Genomic DNA, 11,713 nt, shown 5'->3' with positions numbered 1-11,713 from the left:
AGGAAGGAAGGAAGGAAGGAAGGAAGGAAGGAAGGAAGGAAGGAAGGAAGGAAGGAAGGAAGGAAGGAAGGAAGGAAGGAAGGAAGGAAGGAAGGGCCCCGCACCCGCCCTGCCTTGCCCTGCCCGGGGATTTTGGAGCCTCACGGACACTCGGACCGTGTAAACTCGGCCGGACTGAGCCGGGCAGGGACGGAGCTCAGCTTTGCAGTGTACTCTGCCTCCCTCTCCTGGCCTGTTCCCAGGGATTCCATAAATCACAGGGAGAGCAGCACGATCGGGATATTCCTCATTTCAGGGTGCCCAGATCCTGCAGGGGAATAGCAGAACCCTGGAAATGCTCCCCACCCTCAACCCCAAACCCTCCCTTGCCATGGCCCAACCAAAGCAAAGAGCCAGAACACCCCCAATCCCCCTCAGATCACAGATCACAATTTCTACTCAGCTTTTCTTGAAAGAAACGATCACAGTCCCACTCTCTCACTTATCGTTTTGGATTTATTACAAAATTCCCTCCCCAAGGGAAACGGGAGGGAGAACAAAAGCATCAAAGCCGTGATTTCCTAATTTAATCAACGTGAATGAAGGCAGMAAACCTCAAGTGGAACATTCCCCAGCTCAATGAGGGTTAAGCATAAMAAAATCCCTCAATCTGTAGGGAAAATGTGGCTTTCCTGGAGTGCAGTCAAACAGCACTGGGCATTCCCAGGTAACTGGGGTAGAAAAGCTGAAAGGGAAGGGGAAAAAATGTAAAAATAACTAAAATCCCTTGTTCTAGTTCCAAGGCAAAGCAGCAGCTTCACCCTGAGTTTGGTTTTTATGTGGATAAAGCTAAATGTGTGATTAATGCTTGGCAATAGRTGTAGCTGGAATACAGTGAAATGCTAAGATCAACAGGATAATTAGTGTTAAATGTAATTAGATCCACACAGTCGGATTCTGGAGGCACTAATTTGTATTTTAAACTTTCTTGTGTGTGTCTTTTGCCATCAAAGCTGGAGATTATGTTGGCTTTGTTTTTTTTCCCCACATGGTGAACATTAAAATATTAAATGGTAGAAAGACCCTCATGGAATGCTGGCACTAATTTAATCCATCTCTGATTCTAWGGAATATCAAATTTCAACTACAACGCAAAAATTCATGGAAAAAAAAAAAAACCCAACTCACTTCTGAAATGACTTCTCTGGGGTTCCCACGTGTGTATAATAAATCTTCACAGGAGTTAATCCCATTTAAACAACTGTGAATGTTAAATTACCCTTCTAGTTCATTTACAGTTTGCCTTGAAGATAAAAGCTTTGTTTTTATCTGCAAAAGCAGCATTTTGCTGTTTACAGAAAACAAATCCCACCTTATCAATTTGAGTAGCTGGCATTTATCATTTGATGTGTTTACTTGACRCATTATTTACTACAACCCTGAATTTTGGGAAGGAGGAAACAAGAAAAATCTCAGCTTTCAATTGAGAACTGGAACTAAGAAATAGAGGAAATTCAGAAACACACATCTTAGCACAATAAATATTTTTCCTAATTTTTTTAAAGCAATGTACTCAGCTGGGGCTGCCCATCAAATCCATAGGAATTTGTGCTGATGGAATATTATTTTTCAAATCAGTGAGTTATTGGCATCTTAAGCACACAACAAATTGATAGACAAGTTGGTGAAAAGTAAACCAGGTCTCAGGTCTGCTGGAAATGTGGTCCCCAAGCTGAAAAAAAATACTTTAGAAAGGAAAAAAAAGGAAATAAAAAATGGGGGGAAAGGGGGGTGGAAAGATAAAGAAGTTTTATGYTTCTTGGAGAATATTTGTGCTGTCTATCAGAATACATTACAATAAATAATTTTTCGGGTTTTTTATTGCCCAAAACCTTTTATTTAAACGGGAAAAAGCGCAGTGGCAGAGATTCGGCAGCGGCCACCGGGGGTCAGCACCGCAGCACCGAGGATTTATGGTGAAAACATCGCTTTTTACAGAAAAACGCAGTWATTCCGGCTGTGGGAATCCTTCACAAGCAGGCACAGATCGATGCAGAGCCCTGTCCGAGGCAGGGCTGGATTATTTAGTGAGAATTTCATGGATTGGGCTGGTTTTTGAGAGCTTTTTGCCATCATTGTCTGCCCACRGATGAAAATCAGAGGAAGGAGCTCCAATCCTTCACAACCATAAAAATGACATCTTGATTTAACCTCTTTGACTCATAACTGGAGTCTTCCCAGACCTCTCAGAAGCTGGGAAACGTGGATAAAGAGTGGATTTATGTTCCCAGAGCTTTGTGGTGCCATGGCCAGGTCGCTTTTCTTATTTCCAAYGCATTTAAGGGAACTGAGGAACGTTTGCACGGCCCAGTCCAGTCAGGAAAATTCAAACTGATTTAAAGCCTGCAAAAATGAATGACCTCTTCCAGCTGAGCATACAGTGCTGATGGCTATGGAATCACAAAATTCCAGAGTGGTTGTGGCAAAAGGGACTTTAAAACCCATCCTYTGCCATGGGGACACCTTCCATCAYCCCAGGGTGCTCCAAACMAACCTGGCCTSGTGTTGGTGCCTGCAAAAAYCATCRAAATCCCCTCTGTGAGAGAACCTGAGCAGCTCCAAAAAGGGACAGGCACTATTTTTATCTGGGCTGAAAGATAAAAGGCTGCAGGGAGAAGGAAGCTTCATTTTGCTCCAGCTCACAGCCTTTTGCTTTGCCAAACCTGAACAGACACACTCTGAACTCCCCAGAATTTAACTCAGAATTTAACTCAGAATTTTACTCTTTACCCTTTAGTGAGGGCAGCACTTCCAGCCCCTTCCCCAGTGCCAGTGGGTACCAAGGACACAGAAGGTAACAAATCATAATTCCATTGCTCAAGTGATTGGGCGAGTAGGAAAAAAAGGAAAAGTGGAAATACAAATAAATCAAATTGCCTGGAATTTGCTCTCCCYACACAAAGCAGCACAAGGTGGGTGAGTTGTGCCATTAACCTGACCCAAGGTCACCAGCTCTGGCTGGGAGCCCTCACAAAGGTGTTTCTGGTCCAACTTTTATGGGATAATATGGCAAAATTACAATKTCCTCATCTGCAGGGTCTCCTTTCCCTCCTGCAGAATAAAACCCACCCATTTTTCTGTCCCAGCCTGTTTTCTCTTTTGGTGACTCCACATTTTTATTTCAAAACCAAACATATTTCCTATYCAARCATAAACATATTTCCTAYTCAAGCATWGTTTCCCCCTGTTTAAATTTCATTTATTGAATTCCATTCCAAGGATGTTTCGAGGGTATCATATTCTGGCTCTTTAGGAATGTTTAATTTTGGAAGGRCTCTCATGGTTTTTATTCCATCATTGCAGCCTTGCATTGGCCAGGAGGAAAAAACACAGAGGCAGGAACACCTCAACCTTGCTCAGCTAATTTCCCAATTAAACTCCTGGATGCTTAATGATTTTTAATGATGTGTTCTAGTAAAAAATACTTCTACTATTCTGTATCAGAATTTAGGAGAAATATCCATTTACACCATTCTCAAAAATCCCCTCCTACCATAAAATARGATCAAGCCAGAGCAAAGGCAAATACTTTGCTTCATGTCTTTCCTCCCCTTTTCCTTTTTATTAATGCATGGCCATTAAAATTGCCTCCAAGACCTCTGAAGAAAGAATAATAACTAATTCCTGTTTGCAGCTGCAAATCTAATCATATGCGTGTTTTCAGTTCATTATTTGGTGTCATAAAAACACGAGGGTTGCAATTGCAAGGAATTATTATATCCATATCCTTTGCTATGAGCAGCAAGTGACAAAACCAAATTAGTCCACCAGGAGGGCAGATGAACTGCCCATAATTGAATCAGGAGAAAATCAGTTCACAAGAGCTYCGTACACAGATGATGCAATAATGGAGTCTGTCGAGATGACAGGGAATAATTTATATTTAAATTATGCAGAAAATCATTGTTCAGTATTTCCTCTGTTTTCTGTTTTAGGTTTGGGTGTTTTTTTTGTCAGACTCTTGGTGGCACASAGCAGTTATAACACTTGGGAAAAGCTTTTCCTTGTTGTTTGAAGGATTGCCCCCTCCTGCTGTGCATTATCCAAATAACTGGAGGTGCAAACACGAAATTTCACATTTAAAAGCACATCCATGGTTCCCCCTCAGGGGCTGGGCTGGTTTTAAACCCAATAATCACACGGACACAGGAGAAGGAGCCCTCCAGGGGTGAGGCTGTGGAGGAGCTGCCTGGCCATGGGGATGCAAACCCACAGCTCTCAGACCTCAAATGCTGCTGCTGACCCTCAGTCAGACCCCACAGGGGAGGAAAGCACTGACCCAGCAAGGAAATGGGAATTCAGCCCCAGTCCAAGGCCAGCTTTCACCCTATCTTTAATCCCCACACTCCCCATTTTTGGTAAATGCTGTTTTTTCTCCCTTTTTCCAGGCACAGCCCATCACCCTCAGGACACCAAACACCCTCTGGCCATCAGAAACCCCCSAGCTCTGCTGTGAGAGATCCCTGCCCCTGTTCTCTGCCATTCCCAGGACTTTTCCAGCCTGGAATGAACCAAAGACAACCAATGTTGTTTCCTCTCAGAGACAACAAACCCTCCAATCTGTCACACCCCCTTTGCTCACTGAAACGTGCCCTCCACGGCTCTCTCAATCATTTCATATTAATATTTATGGACAATAGCAAATCCTTGTCTGTGCTGCCTGCACCCAGTAAGCTCCCAGGTCACCTGAGGCTCCTCCAGCAAACAACAACAGCATTTGTGTGAYTGAAAGGAGAACATTGTGGAGAGCAAAAGCTGCAGAAAGCAATGGGCTCCATCCTCTGTTTCCCTCCAGTCACACCTCATGAAGTGCAGGGAGGGAGACAAATGTCACTTCTTTTTATTCCTCATAACAGCTCGTCCCACTGGCTGCAAAAGGAAAATATTCATGGTCTTCCCATTGCATTTCTGTGGATCTGTTCAGCTCAGGCAGGAGCACATCAGCTGTCAACGAGGATTTTTACTCTTTGCTTTTCTGGGAACAGGTGAATGATGTTTTCTCCYAGAGGTGGAGCTGGCCCTGGAGAGAATGAGATTATTCTGTTCTCCTCTAAAACACAAAACTCATGGGGCTCCTGGAGCAGTTTGTTTCTGATCCGTTCCTCCGAGATGACAAGAAATGTGTTTGGTTTTGACAAAAATGACTCCTCTTTCTACACCAACACACACGAGGTGGCTCAGCCAGGCAGAATCACGCAGGGAAAGCTGGCAGGGATTTTTTTTTTTTTTTCCTGCAGATTCTCAGGCAGCACAGTGCTGGGAACAGATTTATGTGGTTGCTTTGGAGCTGCTGAAGTCTGACAACAGCAGCACATGAACCCAGACCACAGCTCCACTCAGGGGACAGAAACCTTCAAGATCAGTCAGGTTTAGTAAAAGGAAAAATCCCAACGGTTCTGCCCCTGCCACAAAATCTGACAAAACAACATAACTGTCAGTTTTGTAATGCTGCACTCAGTGATTTTCACTTCCAGGTGTCTGCAGGGCTGGCCAGCAGCACAACAGCCTCGGGGGCCTGTGCTGTAGAGACAGGACAAGTAATGGGTTCYGACTGAAAAGGGGACATTTGGGTTAAATCACAGAGGAAATTCTTCCTTATGAAGGGTGGGGAGCCTTGGCACAGGGTGCCCAGAGAAGCTGTGGCTGCCCCTGGATCCCTGGAARTGTCCAARGCCAGGYTGGATGGGGYTKGGAGCMCCCTGGGACAGTGGAAGGTGTCCCTGCCCATGGAGGGGTGGAATGGGATGGGATTTAARGTCCCTTYCAACCCAAACCATTCCATGGTTCTGTGACTGAACATCACGAGTCAGTGATGCCTCAACCCAGCAGCTCAGAGCTTCCCTCCCAGGAGGACCWGACCCTTTTTGGGTCACCAAATCCCTCCCACCTCACACACCTGCTCCAGTTCCTCACGTTCCTAACACCAGTGACTCGAACCTGAGGCACAGTAATTAAACCAGGCTGCTGCAGTCGTGTTTGAAAACATCCACAACACCCCCTCCTCTCCTGGGAGAGCAAATGAAACAGCTTGTTACCATGAAAGATTTATTGCTGCCTGATGCACGTAGGAAACATGATGCTCCAAGTGCCAGGGAACATCCCCAGCCCTGGCTCCATGTGGCCTCAAACCAACAATTCCAGCAGGTTTTACACCAACTGCTCTCTGCTGCTGTCCAGGGAGGCACCCAGAGCTGTCACTGAAGGTTTGATCAGATGCTCTGAGCTCACAAAGTGTTGCAACTGAGGAAATCCAGGAGCAGAAATGACAAAAGGTTTGAGATTAATCCATCCCTGGCAGTGCCCAAGGCCAGGTTGGACAGGGTTTGGAGCAGCCTGGGACAGTGGGAGGGTCCCTGCCCATGGCAGGGGGTGAGGGATGAGGTGGGGTTTAAGATCCCTTCCAGCCCAAACCACTCTGGTGATGTTGGAATGATTTTTGCCTTTTTCTTTTATATTTTTGTAACCTTCCCAGTGCTTTTCCSTCCCCTTTTCCTCAGCCAGGAGACCAAGAACATTCCAGAGCTCTGAGCCCCTGTCCCATCTTGGTTCTTCCTGGGAACAAAGCTCTTTGAGACACATTTCCATCACCAAGGAYAGCTRGGATYSAGGGTRRRGGGCTCCAGAGAAGGTCTGGAGGAATTACAGYACCACTTATCCTCCTCCTAACTGGTGCTTTTTATCAATTATGATAACTTCCAAAAATCTCTCAAACTGCATTCACTGGGCTCTTGTGGATATTCTTCCATGGGTGGCCCTAGAGCTCCAATAAAGACCCATTTTTATGTCACCTCCTGTACTAAAATCATCTAGAGCTGCATTTTTAGGTTGGAAAAAGCAGCTCTGGGGTTCTGTGCCATCTCCCTCAGTGTCCCACAGGCATTGGCAAACTCAGCTTTTGCAGCACCTCTGCTCTGTCTCAGCTCCAGGCAAAAGGTTTGAAACCAGACCCTTGTTTGGAAAAATGCACCAGGGACTGAAGGGCACAAAATACGAGAGCACAGATGGTAAATGTTCRTCCCAGYCTYRGTTTGGAAGGGCAGAAATTTCCTTYAACATCTMTCAGGGGCTGAAACTTTCCCATAAATCACTTTATTAAATCAAACAGCCATCAGATTTGAACTCTGCTTCAAGGAGCCCAAACCTTCACCCAAGTTCGGGGGTGCAGAGCAGATCTTCYAAAAATACTATTTTATTTGTATAAAAATAATATTCAAGCACCAGATGAAGGAATCCTCTGTTGCATGTTCCATGCTTTGTTTGCAAAACAAAATCTTTGCAAAAGATGCCAGACCAGGTGAGTTTCCAGGGATTTTAGGTTGTTTGATAAATATTTTGCTTAGGTAATGCCATATCAACCTCACCTCACATTCCCCTGGAGAGGAACTGAATCAAGAGCTAAACTACAAATGTAGGGGAGAAAAAGCAAAAGCTTTGAGCCACATGACATTCATTTCCACAGAGGAACTCCTAAGAATTTTGTGTCACATCCTGAATTTTCTGCTGGGTAACCAAACCAAACTCACCCCCATTTGGGGAGCTGCCACCAGAGTGGGAAAAAGAATGCACACACTGTATAACAAACAGGTGATGGAGAGATAATATGGAAAAATCCTGCAAAATCCTCAGGTCTGGATGATTTTCAAATTACTGCTTTCTTGTTCATTCTGGTCACATCCTGAACCAAGCTCTGTATTTCATAACCAATGGGAAATTAACTGGCAAGACATAAAGAACAAAACATTGGGAGCCTAACAAATCAGCAGCATCTGAGAGCCAAGGAATTGATGGAAAATGAAAATTAATCTAATGGAGCAGTGAGTCAGAGAATAATGCATGGCAGTAAGTCCAGAAAACGGCATTGTGCCAAACAAATTGCTTGGAATTTACCCACATATAAAAGAAATGGTTTCTCTACTGAGCCTAATTCTTTTAGAGAATGCTCAGCTCTCCTGGAGATCAGGTCTCACTCCATATATTTAATATTCCATGGGAGAGCAAATGGGAAATACCATTCAAATCCTTAGCCTTCTTAACTTTAAGTTTGGTTGTGACAATCATAAATATTTCAGACTTCTTTTTGGCTTCTTTTCTTTCTGAAATGAACAACTAGAGCCTTTCTTTTGGGTATTAGCAGAGTTTCTTGCACAGAGTTGTGCCAGATTCGAGTTTGTGCTTCAAGCAAGATCCTCCACCACTGCCTGGCAGGCGGGAATTTCTTCTGGGATCAGAAGATTTGGGATGGGGCTGTGAATCCAGCCTCTTCCCCAGTTACTCCTCTTGGAAATCACCAATAGTGAGGGTAGAAAAGGCAAAAAACTCCCCAYCCTGTGAGGTTTGCCAAAGAAACAGAACCTTTATTCCCTGAGAGAGCCCAGCAGGAATTACAGCTCCCTGTGGGGATCCCACTCCTCTGGAGGTGACACTGACAGATCTTTCAGGAGCAGCCAAATTTAACACCTTCAACACCGAGGATTTGCTGCCCTGGGAAATCAGAATTTTGTGAGGGAATTCTTTATTTTGTCAGGGAGCTGAGGCAGCTGCATCCTCCCCATCCCACTGCTCCCTGAGCTCGGGACAAACAAACCCACAGGTGAGCAGCAGAAGCACATCCCAGAAAATTTGGGGAGGTGAGGGGTGATGGCATAAAATGRGATGGCAGAAAAATAACTTCCCAAAGAGCATCCCGTGGGCTGTGCCAGCAAATGCTGCTCCTGAGGTTCCACAGAGASCAAGGGCTKGTGCAGAGGGCAGAGCACACYCCATGTGCTGCCACAGTGATTATTGAAATCTCCATGGGTTATGCACCCATAATCAGCCAATTGTGCAGAATCAGCTGCACAAAACCCCACAATTTTACAAGTCTTCCATCAAGGCAGATGGCAGGGGGAAAGTTGACTTCCAAACATTCAGTATTTGGTTTTCAGAGCAAGTTACTGAGGAGCAGCACTGGGAGAAGGGGCCGTGCTTGCAGGGGAGCATCACACACCCCATGGGTTCTCCCTCAAGAGCAGATAAAGCCACACACAACCTGAGGCACGTTTGGCAGGCAGAGCCCAGCTCTTCCCACAGGTGCTTTGGAGAAGTGCCCTTACCCTGAAGGCAGAAGCTGCAAAAATCACGAGATGGTTGCAGGTGGTGCATCAAAGAATGCTGTCGAGGCTGTGATCTAATTCGAGCTGAGCCATTCCCCAGGCACAAAATCTGACATTTGATTAAGGGCAGCACCTTTATCATTCCAGCACGTCCCAGGGATGTTAAGGAGCCCAAATGTCACCAATGACAATGAGGTGGCACTGGGTGCCTACAAATCTTTCTGTGAGATTTGGACTATTTGGGTCAGAACTTGAGATTTTCCATGGCTTTTTCTCAAATGCCATCTCAGTGACACAAGTGAGGAACCAGAGCTTGGTGTACCAAAGCCGTGTCCACTCCCCATCCTCCCTGCCCCCACTGCACAGTCTGTGAGCACAGACACATCCCCAGCTGAAATTCTGCCTGCAGGGGTGCTGAGTGTGCATTGTCATTGCTGTAAGGATGGAAAAATTCAAATAAACACCTGTGATCTGCTGAAATCCCTCTGGATGTCCCTGACATGCATGGCAGCCATCCTTACATCGWATCTCACCTTGTACCTGAGAAAACATCCAGAAAATCCTACCAAGATGGGAAGAAAATCTTCTGGTTGAGTGACTGAGGTGGGATTTGAAAGCTCAGGAGTCCCARGCTCCCTCTCTGGCATTTCCCTCCAAGAAAGGGGAAGGAAAACAAACCAAACTAAAATCACCACYTGTGTTTTCTCACCTGGCTGGTTCTGCTGATTTGGGAAACAAACTGTTCCTCCAGAAGCTGAGCTATCTCCTGCATCTCCTCTTTGGGTCAGATCCACGGCCTTTGGACCTATCCCAGCACGTGTAATAGGAAAGTTTAATACCAAACCCTCCTGAAGATCTGCCTGACATTTTCTTGGAGGCAGCAGCATGATCTCAGGCTTGATTAACTGAGTAGCTGTCAGCTAATTAGTTGCCTAATGAGTCATCCTCCCAGCTCTACCTGTGAAAGCACRAGAGGCAGAGCAGAAGTCCCACAGAGATCTGCAGGAAACTCTAATAGGGAATATTTTTAATTTCACCACGTAAGTAGAAACATACAATCTGAACATCATTCATTACAGAACTGGCCAATAGAAAAGAGAGAAAAAAAGAAGGAAAATGGAAGGGATGCTTTGCAGGACAAATTTGCCAAGATACCTGCACCAGCACAAATAATAATAATAATAATAATAATAATAATAATAATAATAATAATAATAATAATAATAATAATAACAATAACCAGCAGATCTGAGTAGAACAAGCCCTAAAAATTCAGAGCAAGTGTTGTTATGGCATCACTGCAGAAACCCAGGTTTCTCCACGGCTCTAAGTAAATAAACAAACACGTCCTTCCTCAGAGCTACCTGKCAGCAGGGATAGGAAAATGGGAACAAATCTTGTGAAATCCCTTAYCCAATGAGGTGTGAAGGAGGATCTGAGTGCACCTGTGAGGGGCAAAAATTGGGATTTTCAAAAATATGAAAAATTTGGGATTGGTCATGTYACACACCATCTACTGAACAGCCAAAAGGCACAGATAGGAAATAAACTGTCYGTAGAGTTAGGCCCATCTGTGGAGTCAGAAATGTAAGAAACCCCTTGGGAAAAGGAACAGAGMGTCCAGGTGCTACAGTGACACAAACAGCCAGGAAAAACCATGGAAAAAAAAACCACTTTGTCCTTCACAGAGCTGAACACCAAAGCAGAAATCCACAAGCTGCAGCAATCACCCTCCAAAACAGCAAATCAGCCCCCACTTTGAATGTCATTGTTTGGAAATGCAAAAATAACAACACGTGTTGTGTTAACACCCAAACAGGATCTCCCACCCTCGGGGAGAGAGCAGTTTGTTCCAGTCCCCATCAACCCAAACCCACACAGCCACCCCCTGCTCCTGTTTGTAAATAATTGGGCACRCAGCTCTCGTGTGGTTTCAGGGGTAGCTGAGCCAGGTGTTCAAATACCAAAGGAATCACCTCAATTTTCCCTTTGGAAAACACCGTATTTCAGGGAAAACTTGGGAAACACAACGAGGAAAGGACAGCAAGGACATTGCGAACCACGAGGATGTAGGAGGACGAGGTGATGCCTGTGCATATCCCTCTCTTACCTGCTTCCATCAGCTGGCACTGCTGCCCAAAAACTTGGGAGAAGGTAACGGAGGCTGCAGGAGGGCTGGAGGTGACCGGAGGGGAGTCCATGGCTTGGCTGGAGTCCTGAGCGTTGGTCATGGAGCAGAGCCCAGAACTCCGAGCCCCCTGTCCCCCCAGAGCCAAGAAGACACCCCCTCGGTGGTGCCCGAGATCCCACGAGGCTCCTTGCCCCTTTTTTTTTTCCAAGGGACAGGACCAGCACAGGCGTTTTCAGTGGAGTGTCATCAGGATTTTCATTGAGAAAATCAAATCTGCGCCTCTCCCAGGAGGTTCTTGTGCGTCCTGGGCAGRTCTGGTGGCGTCAGGCACAAATAAGCACCAAGCACTGAGGATCGGCMGCTCCTGGGGCACCTGCCATGGTCACAGCAAAGTCACGGGGCTCTTTTCTTCTGCCCCGATGTCTCCAGACCCAGCGGTCACCGTGTCCGT

The 11,713-nt window shown here is 45.6% G+C and overlaps 1 protein-coding gene across 1 annotated transcript in view; it reads right to left on the bottom strand.

Annotated features, from left to right (window-relative positions):
• The window catches only part of KAZN (kazrin, periplakin interacting protein), a 204,637-nt gene extending 193,267 nt beyond the window's left edge, over window positions 1-11,370 (bottom strand). Inside the window, exon 1 of the mRNA XM_057375589.1 lies at window positions 11,242-11,370. Within this exon, the coding sequence (XP_057231572.1) occupies window positions 11,242-11,362 (121 nt within the window). The 5' untranslated portion in view covers window positions 11,363-11,370. The remainder of the gene's footprint in view (window positions 1-11,241) is intronic.
• Between the last annotated feature and the right edge of the window lie 343 nt (window positions 11,371-11,713).

This window comes from Malurus melanocephalus, unplaced genomic scaffold (assembly GCF_030028575.1).
Source record: "Malurus melanocephalus ecotype Western Australia unplaced genomic scaffold, MMel_1.1 scaffold_253, whole genome shotgun sequence".
NCBI classification, from domain to species: domain Eukaryota; kingdom Metazoa; phylum Chordata; class Aves; order Passeriformes; family Maluridae; genus Malurus; species Malurus melanocephalus.
This window is presented reverse-complemented; position numbering and strand designations above follow the sequence as displayed.